This window comes from Oncorhynchus kisutch, linkage group LG10 (genome assembly GCF_002021735.2).
Source record: "Oncorhynchus kisutch isolate 150728-3 linkage group LG10, Okis_V2, whole genome shotgun sequence".
In the NCBI taxonomy this organism is placed as follows: domain Eukaryota; kingdom Metazoa; phylum Chordata; class Actinopteri; order Salmoniformes; family Salmonidae; genus Oncorhynchus; species Oncorhynchus kisutch.
The window spans coordinates 59,967,938-59,994,207 of NC_034183.2; the positions used below are offsets into that span (position 1 = coordinate 59,967,938).

At 43.5% G+C, this 26,270-nt stretch overlaps 2 protein-coding genes and 1 non-coding gene across 5 annotated transcripts; 2 read left to right on the forward strand and 1 right to left on the reverse strand.

Moving 5' to 3' along the window:
- Positions 1 to 6,819: 6,819 nt before the first annotated feature.
- Positions 6,820 to 10,686, forward strand: gsg1 (germ cell associated 1). 2 transcript variants are annotated; one of them, XM_031834351.1, is made up of 6 exons: positions 6,820 to 7,008; positions 7,486 to 7,805; positions 8,901 to 8,948; positions 9,036 to 9,197; positions 9,599 to 9,710; positions 10,052 to 10,686. In XM_031834351.1, exons 2-6 carry the CDS (start codon positions 7,508 to 7,510, stop codon positions 10,554 to 10,556), a joined length of 1,125 nt encoding a protein of 374 aa, XP_031690211.1. In that variant the 5' UTR covers positions 6,820 to 7,008; positions 7,486 to 7,507; the 3' UTR covers positions 10,557 to 10,686. The 2 variants fall into 2 exon arrangements, with proteins under 2 accessions (XP_031690211.1, XP_020347463.1); XM_020491874.2 differs by having other exon boundaries at positions 6,820 to 7,805.
- A 150-nt stretch (positions 10,687 to 10,836) lies between these two features.
- Positions 10,837 to 25,956, reverse strand: LOC109898623 (epithelial membrane protein 2-like). Of its 2 annotated transcripts, none has more exons than XM_031834352.1 (5): positions 25,667 to 25,956; positions 14,289 to 14,371; positions 13,647 to 13,749; positions 12,692 to 12,832; positions 10,837 to 12,602 (listed from the first exon to the last, which is right to left on the reverse strand). In XM_031834352.1, the coding sequence occupies exons 2-5, from the start codon at positions 14,364 to 14,366 to the stop codon at positions 12,439 to 12,441; spliced, it is 486 nt and encodes a 161-aa protein (XP_031690212.1). In that variant the 5' UTR covers positions 14,367 to 14,371; positions 25,667 to 25,956; the 3' UTR covers positions 10,837 to 12,438. The 2 variants fall into 2 exon arrangements, with proteins under 2 accessions (XP_031690212.1, XP_020349252.1); XM_020493663.2 differs by lacking the exon at positions 25,667 to 25,956 and adding an exon at positions 16,766 to 16,912.
- On the forward strand, positions 23,396 to 23,452 carry LOC116375999 (U7 small nuclear RNA). Its single transcript, XR_004211400.1, has one exon. It is a non-coding gene; the product is annotated as a U7 small nuclear RNA (small nuclear RNA).
- Positions 25,957 to 26,270: the final 314 nt, after the last annotated feature.

Here is a 26,270-nt window from a genome sequence, read left to right on the forward strand (position 1 = left end):
GCGTTCAGTCACAAATGTCATTCAGAAACCAAATGTCAGAAATGTGCTGAGAACTGCCCTGCAGCTACATTTTGGTTGAAGCATGGTCGCCATATTGTCTTAGCAGTAACACCTTTTTGAGTTATGAGTGTCCGGGCTCGATTCAATCCATTGCGCTGAAGATCCGCACTACAGCATGATTGAAATTTAAAGGCAATGTTCCTGTGTTCACGGAGACTGCATTCACGGTGAACACTGCATATGTCAGCTCAAACGGAAATGGCCTTTTTAAAGGCTCAATGCAGCCAGAAAATGTACATAAACACAAAAAGCTTATTTCTCTAAAATGTTTGGCACAACATGTTTACGGGGCTCCCGAGTGGTGCAGCAGTCTAAGGCACTGCATCTCAGTGCTAGAGGCGTCACTACAGACCCTGGTTCGATTTCAGGCTGTATCACATCTGGCCGTGATTGGGAGTCCCATAGGGCGGCGCACAATTGGCCCAGCATTGTCTTGGTTAGGGTTTGGCCGGGGTAGGCCGTCATTGTAAATAAGAATTTGTTCTTAACTGAATTGCCTAGTTAAATAAAGATATATATATATATTTTTTTTTTTAAATACATCCCTGTTAGCATTTCCCCTTTGCCAAGATATTTAACAGCATGATCATTACACAGGTGCACCTTGTGCTGGGGACAGAAGGCCACTCTAAAATGTGCAGTTTTATCATACAACACTTTTTAAAAATGTATTATTATTTCACCTTTATTTAACCAGGTAGGCTAGTTGAGAACATGTTCTCATTTACAACTGCGACCTGGCCAAGATAAAGCATAGCGGTGTGAACAGACAACACAGAGTTACACATGTAAACAATTAACAAGTCAATAACACAGTAGGAGAAAAAAAGAGAGTCTATATACATTGTGTGCAAAAGGCATGAGGAGGTAGGCGAATAATTACCATTTGGCAGATTAACACTGGCGTGATAAATGATCAGATGGTCATGTAAAGGTAGAGAAGATACTGGTGTGCAAAAGAGCAGAAAAGTAAATAAATATAAACAGTATGGGGATGAGGTAGGTCAATTGGGTGGGCTATTTACCGATAGACTATGTACAGCTGCAGCGATCGGTTAGCTGCTCAGATAGCAGATGTTTGAAGTTGGTGAGGGAGATAAGTCTCCAACTTCAGTGATTTTTGCAATTCGTTCCAGTCACAGGCAGCAGAGAACTGGAACGAAAGGCGGCCAAATGAGGTGTTGGCTTTAGGGATGATCAGTGAGATACACCTGCTGGAGTGCTTGCTACGGGTGGGTGTTGCCATCGTGACCAGTGAACTGAGATAAGGCGGAGCTTTACCTAGCATGGACTTGTAGATGACCTGGAGCCAGTGGGTCTGGCAACGAATATGTAGCGAGGGCCAGCCGACTAGAGCATACAGGTTGCAGTGGTGGGTGGTATAAGGTGCTTTAGTAACAAAACGGATGGCACTGTGATAAACTGCATCCAGTTTGCTGAGTAGAGTATTGGAAGCTATTTTGTAGATGACATCGCCGAAGTCGAGGATCGGTAGGATAGTCAGTTTTACTAGGGTAAGTTTGGCGGCGTGAGTGAAGGAGGCTTTGTTGCGGAATAGAAAGCCGACTCTAGATTTGATTTTAGATTGGAGATGTTTGATATGAGTCTGGAAGGAGAGTTTACAGTCTAGCCAGACACCTAGGTACTTATAGATGTCCACATATTCTAGGTCGGAACCATCCAGGGTGGTGATGCTAGTCGGTGGCACCCCCATAGAGACTGCCAGAGGACCGGACAACATGCCCTCCGATTTTACACACTGAACTCTGTCTGCAAAGTAGTTGGTGAACCAGGCAAGGCAGTCATTAGAAAAACCGAGGCTACTGAGTCTGCCGATAAGAATATGGTGATTGACAGAGTCGAAAGCCTTGGCCAGGTCGATGAAGACGGCTGCACAGTACTGTCTTTTATCGATGGCGGTTATGATATCGTTTAGTACCTTGAGCGTGGCTGAGGTGCACCCGTGACCGGCTGGGAAACCAGATTGCACAGCGGAGAAGGTACGGTGGGATTCGAGATGGTCAGTGACCTGTTTGTTGACTTGGCTTTCGAAGACCTTAGATAGGCAGGGCAGGATGGATATAGGTCTGTAACAGTTGTAACATTGTCAGAGATGTCTTCAGGGAGTGTGCAATTGGAATGCTGACTGCAGGAATGTCTACCAGAGCTGTTGCCATATAATTTTGCCTTCATTTCTCTACCATATGACGTTTTAGAGAATTTGGCAGTACGTCCAACCAGCCTCACAACTACAGACCACGTGTAACCACGCCAGCCCAGGACCTCCACATCTGGCTTCACCTGTGGGATCGTCTGAGACCAGCCACCCAGGCATCTGATGAAAATAATTTATGCACAAATTGTCAGAAACCGTCTCAGGGAAGCTCATCTACATGCTCGTCGTCCTCACCAGGGTGCAGTTCTGCATCATAACTGACTTCGTTGGCCATTGGCACGCTGGAGAAGTGTGCTCTTCACAAATGAATCCCGGTTTAAACTCTACCGGGCAGGCGTTGTGTATGGCGTTGTGTGGGCGAGCGGTTTGCTGATTTCAATGTTGTGAACAGAGTGATCCATGGTGGCGGTGGGGTTATGGTATGGGCAGGAATAAGCTACGGACAATGAACACAATTCCATTTTATCGATGGCAATTTGAATGCACAGAGATACCGTGACGAGATCCTGAGGCCCATTGTCGTGCCATTCATCCCCCGCTGTCACATCATGTTTCAGCATTATAATACACGGCCTCATGTCACAAGGATCTATACTCAATTCCCGGAAGCTGAAAATGTCCCAGTTCTTCGATGACCTACATACTCACCAGACATGTCACCCATTGAGCAAGTTTGGGATGCTCTGGATCGACGTGTACGACAGCGTGTTCCAGTTCCCGCCAATATCCAGCAACTTCCCCCATCCATTGAAGAGGAGTGAGACAACATTCCACAGGTCACAATCAACAGCCTGATCAACTCTATTTGAAGGAAATGTGTCGCATTGCATGAGGCAAATGGTGGTCACACCAGTTACTGACTGTTTTTCTGATCCTCGCCCCAGTCATGTGAAAGCCATAGATTACAATTGATTTCAATTGACTCATTTCTTTATATGAACTGTAACTATGTAAAATCTTTGAAATTGTTGCATGTTTTTTCCAGTGTATTTTCAACCAGACTGAATATAAGGAAATAATAATTTTTCTGGCTTTTACAGCTGTTGTACAATATGATATAAGACACAGGCAAAACAGAATTTTGACTACGCTGGGCCTTTACATTTCAATTGCGCTACACCGCAGATCTTCAGCGCTACGGATTGAATCAAGACCTTACAAGAAATAAAATAGTTAAAAGATGCTATTTATTCAGGATGTTCTGAGGAAAAACAGATTTACCATTCTGGTAAAGTTCTATGGAAAGTCTCTGAGACTAACTACCAGGAGCATGTCTGTGTGGGAATAGAATTTGTCCAGGAGTTTCTTATTTGTGAGATGAAATACATCATATGGTGTAATTAATGTTCAAGGGATGTGAAGTCATACATTTGACTTTGAAAGTTGCTGTGGTTCTAGTACACTATATCTGGTACACTATATTCAAACTGGTGGTATTAGGAGAGTGTGGCCAGTTCGAGAGAAAGCAGGAAGACAGGAGGGGTAAAAGAGTGGATGAAATGGAGGAAAATGAGAACAGATTGAATGGAGTTGTCCACTGTGGATTTAGAGTTGTATCAATAGATTAAAGTAGAGGGGAGCTTAAGGCTTGGTTGAGCACCCTGACTTACTGACCAAGCGGTATCATGAAGAGTGACAGCCACACACTCCACATAGGTTAGTGTGAGGGTCAACACCCTGAATCACTGACATGCTATCTGATGGAGAGGAAGAGAAGAGAGAGAGGAGACGGGTAGAGGAATAGGAGTCCATTAAATACTACCACAATCCACACTCACTACATGAAGAACTGAAGATCAAGGGGAAATAAGACGGGTTGAAGAAGGTGGGTCCTTTTTCTCTTTCAAATGATCCTTACTGTCTGACGTCAATGCTTCTGAACATTTGAGCCATTATTTGTTCTATAGGATTCACAGAAAAGCTATTTTCTCCTGTAATTGCTGACATTTTCTAGTCCTGCTGCTCTTCCTACCGTTTCGGTTTGTATTCTCCCATTCTTTGTCATTCAGTTATATAATTAGGGATGTAATCCGTCTCAAACTACACCTGCCCTCTTGCACAGGGGTAAAACCCCAAATATACATTTTCGTAAGTATTCAGACCCTTTAGTCAGTACTTTGTTGAAGCACCTTTGGCAGCGATTACAGCCTCAAATCTTCTTGGGTCTGACGCTACAAGCTTGGCACAACTGTATTTGGGGAGTTTCTCCCATTCTTCTCTGCAGATCCTCTCAAGCTGTCAGGTTGGATGGGGTGCGTCTCTGCACAGCTATATTCGAGTCTCTCCAGAGATATTCTATCGGGTTCAAGTCCGGGCTCTGGTTGGGCCACTCAAGGACATGCCACCACCATACTTTACCGAAGGGATGGTGCCAGGTTTCCTCCAGACGTGACTCTTGGCATTCAGGACAAAGAGTTCAATCTTGGTTTCATCAGACCAGAGAATGTTGCTTCTCAGGGTCTGAGAGTCCTTTAGGTGCCTTTTGGCAAACTCCAGGGACGCTGTCATGTGCCTTTTACTGAGGAGTGGCTTCCGTCTGGCCACTACCATAAAGGCCTGATTGGTGGGGGGCTGCAGAGATGGTTGTCCTTCTGGAAGGTTCTCCCATCTCCACAGAGGAACTCTGGAGCTCTCTGAGTGACCATCGGGTTCTTGGTCACCTCCCCTGACCAAGGCCCTTCTCCCCCGATTGCTCAGTTTGGCCGGGCGGCTAGCTCTAGTAAGAGTCTTGGTGGTTCAAAAACTTTCTTCCATTTAAGAATGTTGGAGGCCACTTTGTTCTTGGGAACCTTCAATGCTGCAGACATTTTTTGGTACCCTTCCCCAGATCTGTGCCTCAACACAATCCTGTCATGGAGTTCTACGAACAATTCCTTCAACCTCATGGCTTGGTATTTTCTCTACTTGCACTGTCAACTATGGGACCTTATATACTGTAGACAGGTGTGTGCCTTTCCAAATCATGTCCAATCAATTAAATTTACCACAGGTGGACTCCAATCAAGTTGTAGAAACATCTCAAGGAGCTCACCTGAGCTCAATTTGGAGTCTCATAGCAAAGGGGCTGAATACTTATGTAAATAAGGTATTTCTGTTTTTTATGTTTTATACATTTGCGAACCTGTTTTCGCTTTGTCATTTTGGGGTATTGAAATTTTTTTTTTTGCCTTTATTTAACTAGGAAAGTCAGTTGAAAAAAATTCTTATTTACAATAATGGCCTACCGGAGAACAGTGGGTGAACTGCCTTGTTCAGGGGCAGAACGACAGATTTTTACTTTGTCAGCTTGAGGATTCATCTACCTCATCCCCATATTGTTATTTATTTTATTAAATTTTTTTGCTCCTTTGCACCCCAATATCTGTACTTGCACATTCATCTTCTGCTCATCTATCACTGCAGTGTTTAATTGCTAAATTGTAATTATTTTGCCACTATGGCCTATTTATTTCCTAATCTTACCTCATTTGCACACACTATACAGATTTTTTCTAGTGTGTAACTGACTGTACTTTTGTTTATTCCATGTGTAACTCTGTTTTGTTTGTGTCGCACTGTTTTTCTTTATCTTGGCCAGGTCGCAGTTGTAAATGAGAACTTGTTCTCAACTGGCCAACCTGGTTAAATAAAGGTGAAATAGATGTTTTTATTTTTTATTTAAAAAAAATGTTTTTTTGTCCAGCAACCTTTCGGTTACTGGCCGAACTCTCTAACCACTAGGCTACCTGCTCTAACCACTAGGCTACCTGCTCTAACCACTAGGCTACCTGCTCTAACCACTAGGCTACCTGCTCTAACCACTAGGCTACCTGCTCTAACCACTAGGCTACCTGCTCTACCCACTAGGCTACCTGCTCTAACCACTAGGCTCCCTGCTCTAACCACTAGGCTCCCTGCTCTAACCACGAGGCTACCTGCTCTAACCACTAGGCTACCTGCTCTAACCACTAGGCTACCTGCTCTAACCGCTAGGCTACCTGCTCTAACCGCTAGGCTACCTGCTCTAACCACTAGGCTACCTGCTCTACCCACTAGGCTACCTGCTCTAACCACTAGGCTACCTGCTCTACCCACTAGGCTACCTGCTCTAACCACTAGGCTCCCTGCTCTAACCACTAGGCTCCCTGCTCTAACCACTAGGCTACCTGCTCTACCCACTAGGCTACCTGCTCTAACCACTAGGCTCCCTGCTCTAACCACTAGGCTACCTGCTCTAACCACGAGGCTACCTGCTCTAACCACGAGGCTACCTGCTCTAACCACTAGGCTACCTGCTCTAACCACTAGGCTACCTGCTCTAACCACTAGGCTACCTGCTCTACCCACTAGGCTACCTGCTCTAACCACTAGGCTCCCTGCTCTAACCACTAGGCTACCTGCTCTAACCACGAGGCTACCTGCTCTAACCACGAGGCTACCTGCTCTAACCACTAGGCTACCTGCTCTAACCACTAGGCTACCTGCTCTAACCACTAGGCTACCTGCTCTACCCACTAGGCTACCTGCTCTAACCACTAGGCTACCTGCTCTAACCACTAGGCTACCTGCTCTAACCACTAGGCTACCTGCTCTAACCACTAGGCTACCCGCATTTTAGAATAAGGCTGTAATGTAACAACATTTGGGAAAAGTCAAGGTGTCTGAATAGTTTCCGGATGCACTGTAAACAGAGTTTGTACTGTATTTGGTATTACACTTACTGGAGTTTCTCACAGGCTTTGATAAAGCACCTACGAATAAGCTACCAGTACGGAAAGTGCCTCTGGCTGCTGGTAAGCTTTCTTAACTTAGACATAAGTGTTTCCCAACACATGTCTAACTTTTGTAAAACAGCTGCTCTTATTGAAAATGTGTTCGGAGTTACCTTTGTAGCTAATAGGCTATGTTAGAGTTTACACTTCCTCTTCCAATTATGTGTGGAGGTCATAGTAAAGTGGGGTGGGGGTGTCCAGGCAAGGAAAGACTTGGGGGATTAGATTGTTTTCTTTCAGTTGGGTTGGCAATTCCTCTGAATACTTTATCTTTTCCTTTTCCATATGCTCTCTCTCTATCTTAATACTGTTTAAAACAGAGCTGGAGTCAACGTCCATATTTGATTCCTGTCATGTTAAGTGCTCTGACAGAGTCTGTGTCTGAAGTGGGCCCGTCTACCTTTGTCATTATATAGTATAGACTGAGGGAGTGTTTGACCAGCTGTTAAAATACAACTTCTCTCTTCTCCCCCTCTCCAACACCTCCTCCCACCCCAGGTTCCCTCTCTCTCCCTTCATCATGTCGTTTCTGTCCTGGGTGCGGTCCCCCAAGCTCACCTTCTTCCAGACGCTAGTGTCTCTGGTCCTGGGGGCCATGGCCCTCTTGTCGTCCTACTGGTGTGAGGGCAGTCAGAAGGTCCCCAAGCCCCTCTGCTCGGCCAACAAACTGACCAAATGCATACCTGTGCCCGGGGTCTCGCATAACTCCACCTCCATCCAGTTCTCCTGGGAGACGGGGGACGACCGATTCGTCTTCCCTGCCTTCCATGCAGGCATGTGGATGAGCTGTGAGGAGAACATCTACACTGATGCCTGGGGTGAGACTTTGGGGGGTGAAAATGGTTGGAACTTTAATACCTCTAGGATTGTGCCCAAGAGTTGAATATAGTGGGTTCAAAGTGGGGGAGTTGCAGTCACACAGTAATGTAACAATGGGAAGCGAGGATCAAAATGAATATCGCTGGTGAGATTAAACGCAATGAGAGTCTAGGTACGGTGGAGTGTGTGTGTGTGTGTGTGTGTGTGTGTGTGTGTGTGTGTGTGTGTGTGTGTGTGTGAGCTCTTGCACTCTATAAAGAGGATTATTATCGGTGCTCTGTTCAGGGGGATTTAGATTCTAACAGCATGACTTAATTATGGATTATGACCAGGTTAGAGAGAAAGGTTTATATTATTCAACCCCCTGCCTTGACTGAACTCAACACCCTGAAGCTGGGGCTGGAGAAGACTTGATAGAGCCAATTTGTCTCCAAATTAATCATTTATATGTTGGATTCAAGTCTCCATCTAAACCAAAAATCTAAATTAAAGAATAGGACTAAATCTAATTCAATCAAACGATTAATGCACTTATTTAGTCCTGTTCTTTAATTTAGATGTTTGGTTTAGATGGAGACCTGAATCCAACATGTTAATGATTAACTTGAAGATTCCATTTCAAATCAACCAAAGCTTGAAACCCTAAGCCTCGACTGTATGTGTTGTCTATCTTTTGGTTGAATTGCAGATGCTATACAGGCCTAAATAGTATTAGTGATGATATATGACTTATAAAGTATGGTTACATACTACCTTTTTTAATGTTATTTAACTGCAATCCAGATCATTTGGTTCTTCTGTTAGATGAAACACAGTGGTAACACAAACTGTAGTACAAATGAACCAAAGATCAGACATTTGGTTGTGCTTTTAGATGGTTGAAAGCACAGTGATAACACATTGGAACAACTGTCTAAACCAAATGTTACCCAATTATCCAAGTTGAAATGATGTGTGCCCATTGGTTAGAAATGTTTTCTCAAGGACCACTATTCCTGATACTATGTGTGTAATCTGTCCCACACATAAATGTACCTTGTCTGATAGATGATCATGATTTTATTCATGAAATAATAATGTATTTTCTTTTTTAGAGGAAAAGTGTCGCAGTTTTCTTTCTTTAACTCCAGGGGGTGAAAAAGGTAAATGATTCTGCAGTGTCAAGATTGTATGTTGGTACACACAGTCATGACACAGTTGTACTGTAATCGTCCTCTCTCTCCCTGCAGGAATGTTGTGGTTGTCGGTGTCAATGGAGCTCATGTATGTTGGGCTGCTGTGTATCAGCTGTGTGCTGCTGTCTCTTCAGTTGTGTCTGGATGCCTTTTGGCCCTCACAGATCTGGGGACAGCTCCTCAATGCCTACTCTGCAGTCTTCACTATATTAGGAGGTACACATTTGAATTTAGATTCTATCTTTTTTTATCAATTAGCGTAGGGTTTCCCAAACTCGGTTCTGAGTCGTCGTCACTACAGCTGATTCAAGTAACCAACTAGTCATCGAGCTTTAATGATTTGAGTCATCAGTGTAGTGCTAGGGCATGTGTACCCGGGGGATGGCCCCAGAACCGAGTTTGGCAAAACCTGTTACAGCAGAAGCTCTTATGCAGAGCAACTTACAACCAGTGCGTCCCAACTAAGGTAGGTAAGACAACCACACATCACAGTCATTGCAAGTAAAACTATCTTTAATAAAGCTATTAGTGAAATCAGTGCTTGTAATGAGAAATAAAAATGTCCCTCTGATGGAATCCACATAAAAGCATTGAATGTCTGTTTTTAATTCTCTTAGGGTTACTGGGAATGGTGGCTCACATGATGTTCATGCAGGTGTTCCAGACTACTGCCTCTATGGGTCCAGAGGACTTCAAACCACACAGCTATGGCTACTCCTGGGGCTTTTAGTGAGTCTGCACACACACTGTTTACTACTGTACCACTACTTATTCTCTGATCTTCAGTGTGCTCTCCTGATTCTTTGGTCTCCAAGAGCAAGTGGGCTTAAGTGTTTACATTTTCCCCTTTAAATAAGAGAGATATCTCAAGGACTCTCATGAGGCCTGGGCTCCTGTTAAAGACCTCTGTCCATCTCAAATAGATTTTTGCAATATCGCATATGCCTTGTAGCAATTGTGTTTTAGTAAGATAAGGGTATGAAATATGTTTGTAGGCTTCCACACATGGGTTCAGATTAACATGATCCTCCTTGCTGCTCCTGTCTCTCTACTCTATGTTTCTGTCTTAGTGTGGCATGGCTGGCCTTTACCTGCTGCATGTTGTCAGGAGTCTCCACCCTCAACAACTACACCAAGAAGACTGTAATGGAGCGTAGGCGCAAAGCCCGCCTGTACCCCCCTCGGTTCCCTGACATAGAGCCCCTGCTAGCCCCGGCCCCCTACTACTGCCCTCCGCCACCTCACCCCTGTATGTCCCCACCATCCCCAGAACTCTCACCCCTGTCACCCTACTATGACTCCCCTTCGCCACCCCCAACCTCATCACCCCGTCCTCTCACCCACTCCCTCTCCCTCCCCCACTGCTACACACTCCCCCACCCTGAATACTTCCCACCTCCCCCGTCCCACCCTGCTCCCCTGTCCCCCTATCACCGCCACTCCCTCCCCTCTCCCTCCATCACTCTACCCCTGTCCGTCCACAGTTACACACCCCAGTACTACTCAGAGGACAGGGGCAGAGAGATGGAGGAAGAGGGGAGGGAGTACTCAGATGAGGAGTACAGCCCACTTTGACTGTATGTGTGTGATACTTACCTATGAGCCAACATACATTTGGATTTTGACAGAGCAAATCAGTGTGAAGTAGTCTGAAGCTCTCTGTCTAAACTTGTATGCATGCTGTAAATAAAACTTTGTGAAAATGTGCAAAATGATTTAATTCACAGACTAGTATGCCTTCTGTCAGTTTCACTGTGGTGCCCCTCTACCAGTGACTAGGTATCATTCATCTCCCTGCAATCTGTCCTCCACCAATTATGATTAATATTGAATTGTTTAGCATTGACAGGAGAAATTAGATTTAAATCAGGTTTTAATACAAATTATTATCATACTGATAATAGTAACAAAAATAAAATTGCATTAGACATACAAAGCACAATGTGGAACCAAACATGTTCATATTTACACATATATCTCAATGTGCAGCGAGCAAATATGCTCTGTCAGATTTCAAGGCACTCAAGATCTATCCGTCTGTCTGTCTGTCAGTCCATGGGTGTGTCTGGGGGATAGGTTGATTCAGACAAACGGAAGTTAACCTACACAATAAGACTAATGGTACAAAGCATAAAATAATTGACAAAAGTAATGACATAACTAAAAAGAGGAGTGGTCCAGTTAGCAGTGAGGTTAGTACTAATGTTCCATTCAATGTATGGACATTGGCAAATACATAATATTTTTGTCTTATTCAGCACACTACAGTAGGGCTGTAAGTCAAACGGGGTAATGATCGTTGACAGTTTCTCAAATTGGATTCTGTTTGTGGCACTAGTCAATTCATTCTTCTGGTTTTGAGAGTTTTGGCCTTGTTTTATTATGAGCCTAATTGAGAAATATATCAAATGTAAGCAAGAATAGTTCAGGACTATGATTCTGAAATAATGAGATACTGTCAGTCTATACTCTCTGACTCCCCTATACCTTCAACAAATATATGAGGGCTGTAAAAGTTTCATTAACTTTGAAAATGTTGTCCCACGTTATATTGAAAATTAAACATGGACTTGGTAATATGTGGGCAGGACAGGTAGGTTATTACTATGTGGGCAGGACAGGTAGGTTATTACTATGTGGGCAGGACAGGTAGGTTATTACTATGTGGGCAGGACAGGTAGGTTATTACTATGTGGGCAGGACAGGTAGGTTATTACTATGTGGGCAGGACAGGTAGGTTATTACTATGTGGGCAGGACAGGTAGGTTATTACTATGTGGGCAGGACAGGTAGGTTATTACTATGTGGGCAGGACAAGTAGGTTATTACTATGTGGGCAGGACAAGTAGGTTATTACTATGTGGGCAGGACAAGTAGGTTATTACTATGTGGGCAGGACAAGTAGGTTATTACTATGTGGGCAGGACAGGTAGGTTATTACTATGTGGGCAGGACAGGTTGGTTATTACTATGTGGGCAGGACAGGTTGGTTATTACTATGTGGCCAGGACAGGTAGGTTATTATTATGTGGGCAGGACAGGTAGGTTATTACTATGTGGGCAGGACAGGTAGGTTATTACTATGTGGGCAGGACAGGTAGGTTATTACTATGTGGGCAGGACAGGTAGGTTATTACTATGTGGGCAGGACAGGTAGGTTATTACTATGTTGGCAGGACAGGTAGGTTATTACTATGTGGCCAGGACAGGTAAGTTATAACTGTGGGCAGGACAGCTAAGTTATAGCTATGTGGGCAGGACAGGTAAGATATTACAATATGTTTAGACACACTTCAGGGAACCAAAAGAGATACATGAATCAAAATTCAAGCCAGAAAATCTGTGGATAACTCTCCCCTTTTGTATCCCACACTCATATCCATACCTAATTGTACAAAAAACAATCAGATCGTAAGATATTGAGCCTGTCCCTTGGGTTTGGGCTAGTCTTCTGCTTCTAGTTTGCAGTCTTCTTTCGCAGGACAAAGTAGATTATACTGGAGATGAAGGTGAACGCAAAGGAGATCCAGGCCAGAATGAAGGAGTGGCCATACCAACCATCCGATTCATTCTTGTGAAAGATGTCTGTGTAGATGGAGGCAGCGATCATGATGCACAGGCCTGGAGGGAGGGAGGGACAAAACATCAAGCAAAGACAGAACTAGTTGTTTAACACGTTGAAGATTGAAAGTGTTTAGGGCAATACGTACAGGCTAGGAGCTGGAAGATGCCAGAGAAGGTGAATCTCTGTCCCTTTGACAGAGTGAAGAGCTGTCCCACAAACACAAACAGGCCAAGGGAAGAGAATATGCAGGCCAGAATGGAGCTAGCCTGCACTGCCTGGAGGTATTCTGTAGAGGGAGACAGAGACAGACACTGAGTAAGGACTATTTACAGAACAGACACACCCAGAAATCAACAGCATATTAACGAAACAGTGTTGTGTCACGCTCTGGAATGCAGAGGTGAAAGGGGCAGTTCTGTTTTTTAGAGACACAATGAAAGTATTTTAGTCTGGAAAATTGTGTGCTAAGAAATATTTATGAGAGGATTTAAGACGAGTTCATTTCATAGGTTGTAAAAGGGTTTCTCAGCAATCAAATAAAACACTTTATGAGAGTTACAACATTGCTACATACATACTTTTGACCACACAATCACTACACACAGACTCTATGTATTTGTAATGCACTTTCAGTGTTTGTACTCAAGCAAATCTGAACCTCCCCACCAGCCCCAACCATGTCTCTGATCCTGCCACACCCTGTTCAGTTTCCTCTATGAGAAAATGGCATTGTTCTCCCTCGTTGGGCAATAGAGTGCTTTACTGATCAATCATGCTTCACACTGACAGACACACAGAGACAGGTTAGATGGCAGGCTTAGTCTGACAGTTGTTATGGAGCTCTACCCTGAATTCAACCAAACCTCCAGCGCAGTAAACCCACATCCTGGATAAACTACACTGTTCCTGTTTCTGTGCTGCAAAAATGTATATCTTGGGGTGAATTGAGACATAAAGAAAACATTTAATTCACATGTAGGATGATATTTACATATACTGTATATCCAGGAGAAATGCTCATTTCCTGCAGTGCTGTTTTTTTCTCACAGAGAATGTTTCCTTACATTTTAGCCCAGCGGTTCAGTATGGCCCAGGCTTACCTTGAGGGTACTGGCCGGGGAGATCGTTGGAGCTCCAGGTTCCATTGGTCAGTATCCACCTGGCCCACACATCAGTGGACACGATTTTTGTCATCCACCAGGCCTGGACAGGACAGAGAGGAGAGATAGTCAATGGACATCCACAGGTTCATGTGTTGTGTGGTCACATGCATTTGGAAGTCCAGGAACAGGGATAACAGTCAATGGGTTGAAGGTACATCGGTAGAACATAGCAGCATACCACAGCAGCCAGGTATGTGCCTCTCACTACAACAGGCCTTTAACACTCACTGGAATCCCACACAGGAAAAAGAGCATGTTTATGCAGCCACATTGTTGACGATAACGCACAGGTACACACACACACACTCAGAGTGATGAAACACTGGCCAACCTGTTTGCCACCCATCTTCTTTCAGGGGTGAGAGTGAGCTCAGAAATGTAGTCCAGAATACCAAAGTGGAACACTGACAGAACAGCACCAAAGGCCTGAGCCGATGAGGGCCAACATAGCATGCTTTCATCTTTTGATTCAACACTCCACAGACATAGTGAAAGAGACGTGCACTCATGTGTAGCTCCACAGGGCTATGTCAACACGAAGAGAACTAAGTGGAGGATGAGCAGTGGGGGATTACTTACATTGTCGATAGTTGCCACTAGGAGGAGGATGATGCTGGTGAGGTGAAGGAGGAAGATTCCGGCTAGAAGAACCAACATGATGACTGAGAGAAAGACAGAACAAGGGAGAGGGAGAAAATATATATATATTTGGTTAAAAGTTGGTCAAACACTTCCCTGTTCTATACCATATCAAATAAAGGGAGACTGAGGGACACAGACACTGTCACGGGGCTTAACATGAGTGACAGGAATCAGATACTCTATTGTTTTGTACTCTTGCTGTACAGTGTCCTTTGGTTTATTGAAAGTTGCTTTAAATCTCATGTATTTTTATCATTAAATACGATTAGATATGGATGTTGACAAAGGCTGCACTGTGAGGCTTGGCTTCAGCACTTTGAAACAGGCAGTCATTAATGATGGAAGGACTGAGTCTGCACCCGCCCCAGGGCGCGGCTTTATAACTCTTGATGGGTTAAAGCCACACACACTAACAGAAATGGAGGGAGGCTTGATAAACAAATGATTGTAAAGGATTCAGAGGAAGAGATTTGAGATAGGACATAGTGATTGGTCAAGTGAGGTAGTGAAGCCCTGGGAAACAGAGAGCGAGAAAATCAGAGGGATAAAGGGGGAAATGTCGGCAGGAGACGAGTTGTAACTTGTTTGTAGCTTGCAACAAACCGCCACTCCTTAAAATAACTGCACAAAATACCTACTCCCCTGCCTGCCCCACCTCCCCCAAATAAACACACACCTTAACCCAGGGGTTCTCAAACGTTATGGGGCCGGGGACCCCTTTTGTGATACTAAATTCATCATGTAACCCCCCCCCCCTCATAATCAGAACACAACTCAAGTTAGATAATAATAGCATACAAGGAGTATTGCCATGACTACGGCAGTGTGTGGCCCTTCCTAGGGCCCAAACCAAGTTTCGGGCCCTAGGAAGGAACATTTTAAAGGCTCGTCTCTGTTGCCGTTTCCAAGCTAATTTCCTGCAATTCTACAGATTTTGTTATGTGGCGCAGAGAGAGAACTTTGCCCTTTTAAAGATTAAATTACACTGCATTTATGTAAAACTATTGTGGATACCAATATCGCTGTGAGCTTCCCAGGCCCATGTCACCCGGAGTGTTGTGTTGTATTACAACCCCTAAACTTACTCCACAGATCCCTTGGACATTGTTTTATTTTTACATCTGTTGTTGTTAGTAATATTCATATAATACAATTTATGTTTTAAATATATATATTTTGAGATGTGGTTGCGAACCCACTGCAATCCATTGCTAGTGGGTTTGAATGACCCCACTTTGAGAACGCCTGCCTTAACCAGTTCAGATTAGCTAGGCAGCTCAACTCAAAATATTGATAAACAATCTCAATTCACCAATTACAATGGCCATTATTTGATTTATTCATTCAGTAAAGACCATAAACAACAACAAAAAAAGAAGCTGAATGACTGTTTGAATGGCCATTCTCAGTAGAGAGAAGGCGAGATTGCTTGATGCTTGTTTTTCCTAAATACAATCATATTGTGAGAACAACTCACGGATACACTTTCGAGTTCCTTCCCACCCCTACTACTGTCAATAGAGCGGCTCGGGATCTGGTGGGTGTGGACAGAGTGAGGCAAGAGCCCATCTGGAATGCAGGGAACCTCTCTGGGATAAAGGGCTGGTCTGGGTTGGGTCCAGACATGTGATCTACATCCACACCGACCCACCCCAAGTTGTTTCCCTCCCACGTACACTTAAATGACTGTAATTGGGAACAAGTACTTCTTAGTTAGCTCAACTGTGTGTAAATATTTGAGAACACAAAAGATGGTCTGTGTAATTTCTCATATGAGAGCTTCTCATCTAAGTGCTGAAAGGACAAATGAAGAGGGAACTCGAGCTAGTCTTAGACAATTAAACCTCTGACTGTCTGAGCTGACAGCTGCTGTTCTGTTATGTGAAGGAAATACAAAGTACACCCTATCCAACCTCAGCAGTTTGCCAGAGTCACAGAGAGTAAACACTGAATTCATGACAATCTCCCTGCCTTCTAGGATGGAGCATAGTTCCATCATGCACTCAGCTACCTACCAGAAATTACAGGATAGGTTTCATGGGCTAAAGCGTGTGCATTAGGAACTTTAATTAAATGTATACTTAAAGTTTCCGAATTGCAGTGCATTTGAATTTCCACCTTGTAATGTTTGTTTCAGAACCAACTACGTGATCAATTACCTGAACACACCCACACTGAACTTACCTGGCAAAGGAATAAACTACCAGTATCACTTGCATTACAAAAGGCGTGCTAGCTACAATTCTAATTAATTCACTCCTCTATTGACTGTGTGCAATTGTATTAGTCTCGAGAGTAATAAAATAGAAGGCAGGCATATAGGCTATTATGTATGCTATTATCATTTAAAAAACACGTGAAGAGAATGTCAAAGAGTTGAGAGTTCTGAAGGAGAACACAAATGTTCAACTTACTTTTTAATGGTAGCCTTTCTGTTGAAGCCCAATTCCTTCTGCTCTCTACGTTCCAAATGTCAGACTCAGCCCTCGCCGCCAAGGAACGCACAAACACTCACAACCACACCTCCACCCACTTCCCTCCCTCTTTTCCTCGAGTCCACACCCCACCCAAATCTCTCACTCCTTTTTTCTCCCTCTCTGTCTCTCTCTCCCCTCTCTCTGTCTCTCTCTCTCTCTCTCTCTCTCTCTCTCTCTCTCTCTCTCTCGCTCTCTCTCTCTCTCTCTCTCTCTCTCTCTCTCTCTCTCTCTCTCTCTCTCTCGCTCTCTCTCTCTGTCTCTCTCTCTCTCTCTCTCTCACTCTCTCTCTGTCTCTCTCTCCCCTCTCTCTGTCTCTCTCTCTCTCTGTCTCTCTCTCTCTCTGTCTCTCTCTCTCTCTCTCTCACTCTCTCTCTCTCTCTCTCTCTCTCTCTCTCTCTCTCTCTCTCTCTCTCTCTCTCTCTCTCGCTCTCTCTCTCTGTCTCTCTCTCTCTCTCTCTCTCACTCTCTCTCTGTCTCTCTCTCCCCTCTCTCTGTCTCTCTCTCTCTCTCTCTCTCTCTCTCTCTCCCCTCTCTCTGTCTCTCTCTCTGTCTCTCCCCCCCCCTCTCTGTCTCTCTCTCTGTCTCTCCCCCCCCTCTCTCTCTCCCCCTCTCTCTGTCTCTCTCTCTCTCTCTCTCTCTCTCTCTCTCTCTCTCTCTCTCTCTCTCTCGCTCTCTCTCTGTCTCTCTCTCTCTCTCTCTCGCTCTCTCTCTGTCTCTCTCTCCCCTCTCTCTGTCTCTCTCTCTGTCTCACATGCATGCAATTACCCAAAAGCCACTATTTCAACAACTTTGTGGTGGAGTATTTGTTTTTCATGTTCTAGCTATGTCTTTGTCACTCTGTCTATTTAGGCCATTATATCCATGAGTACTCAGAGGAAGCTCACTGACTCACCCACTGATGTTTGGGGAACTCCCAAAATATTGTCATGAATTCAAATCCCTGCTGCCATGGAGACTCAGTAGTAGCCAGAGCGACCACATTGTTGCTGTTGTATCTCCACACACTGACGTGGTGGGTGTAGTGTTTCTGCCTGATCCCCACCCCCTCTCTCCATTCCCCCTCCAAAGCTCTCTCTCCGGGAGGATAGTCAGGATGAAGGAATGTAGTTGGTTGGAAGGGAGGGAGGGAGAGGAGGAGGTAACAAGTGCAAGTCATAGCCTGAGAGAGAGAAAGAGAGAGATTGTGTGTTTGCATGAGAACGAGTGAGAGAAACTGGTTTCCCACAAGTACAACTCATATTCACACTTGATTGATAGATATAGTGCACTATCTAGGACAATAGTCTGACAATATACGTAGGGTGAAAGAAACCTACTTCTGATGACCTCTACTGAGGTAATGTGCTACATACAGAGTGCTTCAGCAGCCTCAGGTGATGTCACAGGGTAATGATGGGGTTTCAGACATGTTTGGCCAAGTGACTCTCAGACCTCAAAGTATTATCCACTGGGCACGTCACATACTGGGTTATTGGTGGATACGGTTCCACAAACACGATTCCTCACTTGGGTCAAAGTCGAGGAATGCGGAGTAACCTCTAAAGATGTACTGGGGACTCCCCACACCCAGCACTAAGGCTGTGACCGTCACAAATCCAATAGGATACACCTTAGCCCCTAGGGGGACAGGCAACTCAAATACTGGGCCTCAAATATAGAAAAAGTCAGAGAGGGAATTTAGAAATGTTGTCTAGCCTGCCTCTTCCCAGGGTGTATCGGCCCCACCTACCTGACAGGTGAGGTAAGCTAGCTTGGGTACAGTGTGGCCTACTATATATCCCTGCTGCCTCTGCCTGCCTATGGAAGCTGGTCCCGAGCTGGGCAGGGCCCCAGTGAAATGAACAACTAACTTGCCTGTGTAGCTTTTGAGAGGACCAATGGGATCGTTTCATCAACAGTCAGCCCTTCGTTTCCCTTCCTTAATCAAAACTGGAAAAACCAGAGCCCTTAAAGCAGGGGTGTCAAACTCATTCCATGGAGGGCTGAGAGTCTGCCAGAGTGTTTTTATCTTTTCCATTAAGACCTAGACAACCAGGTGAGGGGAGTTCCTTACTAATCAGTGACCTTAATTAATCAATCAAGTACAAGGGTGGAGTGAAAACCTGCAGCCACTCGACCCTCTGTGGAATCAGTTTGACACGTCCAAGGTGGGTCTACAGCGTGGCCGTGGCTCGCCTTGTGTGGGATGAGAAGTTAGAACGCGTGGGTTACTTCTGGGAGCGTTGAGAAAGACCACGCTGCTTGTGACTCAACGCTGAGGAGCTTCCAGGGCCGCTCACTGACAGAGTATTTCCACACGGCCGTGTGGAACAGTTCCAAACAGTTCCAGTGTCCACATGCCAAAGGGAGGAAGCGTGACCATAAGCACGTCACTTTACAATGGTCAAATGATCTGCGGTGGTTAGCTGTGTCATTCTCCCTGGTCTCTGCCTGTCTGAGTCTGTCTACAGCAACATGACTGTCCTGGAGGTCTGATTGCTAGGTTTACATTTAGAAAGACAGCTAGGCTATGTAAGGGATTTGCTGGGTAATTTTTTAAGAAAACTGTTTAATGAGTCAGAACAGATAATAGCCTGTATCAAAAACAGTGTTTTGAAACTCTCTCCCTATACAGTGTTGACTAATTGGGATGAGGCTATTGGGATCTCACTCATCCCTTCACTCCCACTTGTCGCTTGACTGGTTTCCTATACAGGTAGGTACACACTGATGTCATGGTGCCGTTGTAACACACACACACACGATCACACCCTTCTGGCCCTCAGATTAATGCCACACACACACACACACACACACACACACACACACACACACACACACACACACACACACACACACACACACACACACACACACACACACACACACACACACACACACACACACACACACACACACACACACACACACACACACACACACACACACACACACACACAGTGGAAGGTGAAAGGAGCTCTCTATCCTACAGGGAATAGCACCTGGATCAAAGGAGCAAATGGACTGTCTAATTCTATGCCTGCCAGTCAATGTTCCCTCTCATGTTTTTTCATCACTGAGCAAATTTCAGGTCTGTTGAACGCAAACTTGAAATTTGTGAAAATTCTGTGCAACTTCCGGCGTGCGTTTACTGTGAACACCGAGGATGTACCCGCTTTAAGTTAGAACTAACAGTGGTCAAGTAGGCTACTGTGGCTATTTGATCATAATGTAGGCCTACCAGAGTAGCCTACCATCAAAAACAACGGAGAAAAGGCATCACATAACATTTTAACATGGTAATAGCTGTTCTGTCGTTCAGCCTACAGTAGCAGCTAATGTATAGCGTTATAGTGTTAACTAAGGGGGGAAACTCTAGAAAGTTGAGGGAAGTTTAATCTCGTGCTTCTCTGCACGCTGATATTTCTTCTGCATGGCAGTCCCGGGGAGCTGCACGCCCGCACATGTGCTCACAGCTTGGAGGGAACATTGCTGCCAGTTGAAGGATACTACTCCCATGATCTCCATGTTGTGGCATGCTCCTTCCACATACATTATTCTCTGTAATGCACAAGTAATTCACAAGCAAGATCAAGCCCCTTGAAACTGCCCAGGTGCAGCTACCACGCATATTAGTGTAGTGAGGGCTGATAAATCTGGTCACTCCCTCCATTAGAGATCCCAGGGACAATATTCTGGCTGAAAAATTCAAGAGGAAAGTGTAAAGTAGTAGGGGTCTGTGATTATGTGGTAAAACCTGGTAAGCCACTGGAAAGCCAGCCAAAGTAAGAGACATATGAGCCTAAATAAGGTGGAGCAACATTCAGGTCAGCCAGGTGCCATCATAGGTCAGCCAGAAACAGGTAGTGTTGGACTAGGTCCTAGGACATAAACATCAATGTGATTTTATGTAAGCCTCGAAACTAAATGATATCATTATGCAGAGTACATGGACATCCTGTGATTTGTGTTACCCTTTACGTGACCAGAATGAGAATGACATTTGATTTGCTCTGTCATTATCATTTTGGTTTTATGAGATTATATCTACTTTTGCATAACACTCTGATTTCCCTGGGGATGATGGGGACAGTGATCCGTTGAGGCCTGTAACGGCAAAACTATGGCAGTCTGTGGTTCCTTTAGATTCGTCTGGGGTTTCTCAATTCTCCCCACGTTTAAAAAAAAATACTACCGTTTCCTATAGAATACTACAGTACCTTCTATAGAATGATAGTAAACTGTATTATACTGTAGAATACTATACTATAACTGTAGTATCCCTCGATAATGTGTGGTACTTACTATATAATGTTGAAGTATACTGTAGAATACTATAGTAAATACTCAATATTACCCCCCCCCAAAACACTGTAGTATATATTACAGTAATGCCCGCAAAAAAATAAGTGAGAAACCTACATGCCAAGTATAGACCACATACAGTATTGTGTTACCCACAGGTTATAGAAAAGAGTAGAAGTTCTGAGCTATCCGTTCAGACCCCAGTCCTACTATTTAAAGGTTATGGAAAATGTGATCTTTTAGTATTTCTCCAGTAGGTTTCCTGAAGGAAAAAGCCTCCACGTCTAAGATAATAAAACAAAAACACTGTAGTAAGCTAAATACTACAGTAATGTCTGCAAAAACACTACAGTAAATACTACAGTATACCACAGTCCGCAAAAACACTACAATACATACTACAATCCGCAAAAACACTACAGTAAATACTACTGTATACTACAATCCGCAAAAGCACTACATAAATAACCATAGTTTATACTACCATTTTCTTTAACTACAGTATTTATACTATAGTTAACTGGATCGATTCCTCGAGCTGACAAGGTCAAAATCTGTTGTTCTGCCCCTGAACAAGGCAGTTAACCCACTGTTCCCCGGTAGGCCGTCATTGTAAATCAGAATTTGTTCTTAACTGGCTTACCTTGTTAAATAAAGGTACACTACAGTAAAGTCTGCAAACACACTACAGTGAATATTATAGTATTTCTACCATAGAATACTATGGTATTTTTTCATGTGGGTCCCTGCAAGGGGAATTCCAACAGGTCTTAAAGCAGTCTGTTGTTGTTTTTTAAGAAGAAAAAGTAAACTGTCAGGGATAGCTTTAAGGGACATGTAGCCCAATGTAGTAACAGAAAACAGATAAGAAATGTAGCGACTAGTTGTTTTGGTTGTTCCAACAACTGTTTACATTCAATACAAAAGAAATCCTGATATTTTGTGGAGCCGCCCGTTTCCATGGTGACTGGTCAGGGTTTTATTCTTGATCCACTCCCTCTCTGTCACTTCTTTTTTTAGATCTCACATTGCTACATTTCACTTAGTTTGCACATGATCTACCCTTCTCCTCCTCCTTCTCTGACTGTTTTGTCCCTCCTTTTCCTGCTCGGCCCTCGTTTACCACCCCCGCTCCCTCTTTTCTCTCAATGAAATCCAGACATACATATTTTTTGCTTTGAAACGTTGAAAAGAAAACAACTCCTGACTGTTGGTAGCTAGGCAACTCACAATATGAGTCATCACTCTGCCTCGCCCATCAACCCCCTCTCCTCCCCTGTACACTCTCTTCATGTAGCCTATTGAATAGTGTGGTTCAGTTAGTGTACATTATGCTCAGTTTCAATGAAACCCCTCTGTTACTTACTTGTCCTTCTTGAATATTACAATAGTTTGTATGCAGATGCCTGATAAAAGAGGAAAGTACAGTGGAATTTGTTTTTGTTTTTCACTGTCACTCTTAGGCCTACTGCTGTCTGTACAATTCGTGCCACTGTACTGTTCAGTTGATAATGATCAACATTGATGTTGTCATGTGGTGGCACAGTGTCACTATGACAATAATAGCAATGGTTATAGTGATGATATTACAAAGGAAACCTCTAAATAAAATCCCTATGATGCACACATTTGCTAGATGGCATAGCTTTAAGGGACATGAAGCCCAATGTAGTAACAGAAAACAGATAAGAAATGTAGCGACTGGTTGTTTTGGTTGTTCCAACAACTGTTTACATTCAATACAAAAGATTTCAGGGCAGTTCCCACACAAAAAATACTACAGTTTACTATAGTACTTAATATACAATTCTATAGAACACTATTTTCCACACTGTAGTATCCCTCAATCGTGTAGTGCTTACTATAGAATGTTATAGTATACTGTAGAATAATATACTCCACACTGTAGTATCCCTTGATTAAATGTAGTACTTACTATATAATTGTCTTGTATACTACACCTCACACTGTAGTATCCTTCGATTGTGTAGTGCTTACTATATATATATATATATATATATATATATATATATATTCTGTCGGATATTATTGTAAATATTACAGTATTATCCCCCCCCCTCCCCAAAGCACTACAGTGTCTGCAAAAACACTATTTTTTAATTTGCATATACCCCAACCATTCCCCTCCCCCATATCCCAATTTGTGTCAGCCATCAGTGAGAAACCTACATGCCAAGTATAGATCATATGTTGTGTTCCCTACAGGTTACAGAAGAGCTGAAGTATCTGTTCAGGCTCCAGTCCTACCTACATACAGGTTATGGATGATTTGCTCTTTTAGTATTTGTCCAGCAGGTTTCCTCAAGGAGAAAGACCCCACTTGTATGTCAAAGATACAAAAACAATACAGTACAGTAAATAATACACTACTCTGCTAAAACACTACGGTGAATACTATAGTGTATAAATATAGTAATACTACAGTATTTATACCATAGTATACTATAGTATTACATCATGTGGGTTGGTACAAAAGCAGGTTCCCTAACCCATAAAAGTGAAACTTGATTAGGGTCAGGTTCACCTCTCAGCAATTGCTGATGTTCTTGTGCTACAGCAGATTATGGTTTATTTTCCTACCATAATAACAAAGCAAAGTTATAGGAACTGTGTAAGGTTACTTGGCCATCATACCAGGGTAAGGGTGGAATGGTCAGAGGCTCCTCGGGGGGATTGGATAATTCAATGTGTGCTTTGACTTGCATGACAATGCCACCCTCTTGTGGAGTGAAGAGAGCGTGTCATCTCTAACGTAATTGTGATTAAGTGTCAACTTGATTTGTATTATGGTAAATTATATAGCAAGCCTGAAATTATATATCCCTGTAGAACCGACAAGCATAATTGGAATCGGCATGGCATTGTTGAGAATAATTGCCAATTAAGACTATTTGAATACGTGAATACATGTGGTATATACCTTTCCCTTTTGCCTCGTCCCAGTGTGTTGATGCACGTTGAGAAACAATCATATTGGCAATGTATTTTAAACAAAAAGTTTACGGTATCCTCCTACTTTACATTCTCACGAGTTTCGGGTAGAAAAAGGAAGCGTTTTCAACCTAGAACGGTGGTATTCAACGATAAGAACGGCAAATACCATGCCAAACAACACGAGGAGAAGCATTCGGAAGATTTGCTATTTAAATTATACAGTAATAGCGATTGGTAACAAGGAAAAATTCAGAATTTACATCGTGGAAAGTTTTCCATCACAGGAAACGATGAGAACCACTCAGATTCAGTAACTCCAGGTAAGCTATAAGTGGGCTCTGTTTGTCATGTAGGCTATTCTACCATTCAGCCTATCCCGTTTTGTTTGACTAGTTACTTATTTATTTTATCAAAGTATGCATAATAGGCTAATGTTATGTCTGTTTTAGGAGTGCGTGCAGGAAAGATCCGAGTTCGAGGTGAGATAGCGAAAGCAGAGAGCTGGTTGAGAACGGAGCCAGAGGTAGAATGTGGAGATGAGACTATGACCCTCACTGTCAGAGGGAGAAGAGCCCTACATCTGCTGGTAGACAGAGGTAAATCGGACAGTGGCCTATCCCGTTGATCATGACTCTGAGTTCCGTTACACATTAGTCATTGGATGAAGGTGTCTTCTGTACAGCGGAGTTTTTTTAAAGAGCCCTGACGCTCGGTCTGAACAGTAACTCACATCGCTTGGGGTAGGATATTATAAGCATAAGGACCTTCCTTATCTTTCATATCAGCAAGACATAATTTATTTAAAAAAAAACTTAAATTGATTGTTCCCCAGCCTAGACGTAACATAGTAAGTGTAAATCTGGGACACTCAAATTAGTTTGGTATGGTTACACAAGACAGAAGGTTACTTAACTTTAACCTTAATCCCTAGACTAGCTGAAGTTATCCATTTTTCTTATACAAATGAATACATACCATAGGAAACGTAGCATATCATATTACATGGAGTGTCACGGATTTACGTACAGAATCATACGGAAGACAGTGGACTATTTAGCTAATTAGCTATCTGCGTCTCTGAACACCTTTGTGTAAATGGAAAACGGACGCCACAAACTTGAGTCGTCACAAAAAAAAATACTATTGGCTGCAACTGTGTTAAAAACAGTGTACAGTAATTTAATTTGTGAAATGATTTTGATGTGATATGAAAGTAGAGGGATTTATGTTTCTAGAAACATACTGCAATTGAGAATTGATTCACTTTTTAGATGGAGTATTTGACTATTTTGGCTTCCAGAGCCAATTCGCCTTTAACAAAACATGTAAGGTCCTTGGACTATAAGGAGTCAAGTTAGCCCAATAATGGACTAAAAGGAGCCTAAGTCTGACCACAAGGTGTGTGGGTGTGAATGATGCATAGCTGTAGGCTATTCTATTCATTTGTCCTCTTGCCTTTAGCGAATGCCTCTGCTGTCACCTTGGCCCAACTACCCTCTGCATGTGGCTACTCTGTCGAGTCGACATGGCGAGACCTGATGTTTGTGGTACCTTATAATGCCTGTCACATCAAGCAAGAAGAGGTAAAGTAGCACTCACCCCTTTCCCCTTAAAAGTAACTTGATGTCCATAGTCGCAATCCATTCTCTGAACTTGTCAGACTGGCAGGTGAAAACTGTTCTGTGACTGTCATTCTGTCAACATAAAAGCTTTTTCTATTGTTCTTCACACACTGTTATTCACTCCTTTCCTGTGGCCTGCGGTGCTGCTGACAGGATGGTAGTTATGTGTTGCCTCTGATCTGGAGAGGGACCCCTGTGAAGATGTCCTGCCCAGTGTCTCAGGCCCTGGCCCCCTCATCCCTCTGCTGCTCGTCTCAGGGAATGACTGTCAGACTGCAAGTTCATGGAGCCAAAGAGGAGCTCAGAGTCCAGGGTAAGTGTGGAGTTATATAGTATAATTTATCACAATTGTACTCCGCCTGCACACTATGGCTGCTGAACAGACAGATTTAGAGGCATAATTTGGACTGAATCCAATGTTTCTGTAACTATATTTCTACTGCTATCATGAGTCTATAGGGATACTGTCAGGTCTGTATGTGAGCTGTGTTGGTTTTCGAGGAAAATGGACGCCACTGCTTTCGCTGGCCCTGCAGTGTGGCTACAGTATGGACAGGCAACATGGAGAGCTGCTCATATCT

Excerpts from the sequence above, each read along its gene's own strand:
- gsg1 (XM_020491874.2), top strand. The coding sequence starts at position 7,508 with ATGTCGTTTCTGTCCTGGGTGCGGTCCCCCAAGCTCACCTTCTTCCAG. Across the intron at positions 7,806-8,900 it reads CATCTACACTGATGCCTGGG|AGGAAAAGTGTCGCAGTTTT; the intron begins GTGAGACTTTGG and ends TTTCTTTTTTAG. Across the intron at positions 8,949-9,035 it reads AACTCCAGGGGGTGAAAAAG|GAATGTTGTGGTTGTCGGTG; the intron begins GTAAATGATTCT and ends CTCTCCCTGCAG.
- LOC109898623 (XM_031834352.1), bottom strand. The coding sequence starts at position 14,366 with ATGTTGGTTCTTCTAGCCGGAATCTTCCTCCTTCACCTCACCAGCATC. Across the intron at positions 12,833-13,646 it reads CCCCGGCCAGTACCCTCAAG|AATACCTCCAGGCAGTGCAG; the intron begins GTAAGCCTGGGC and ends CTCCCTCTACAG. Across the intron at positions 12,603-12,691 it reads CATCTTCCAGCTCCTAGCCT|GCCTGTGCATCATGATCGCT; the intron begins GTACGTATTGCC and ends CCCTCCCTCCAG.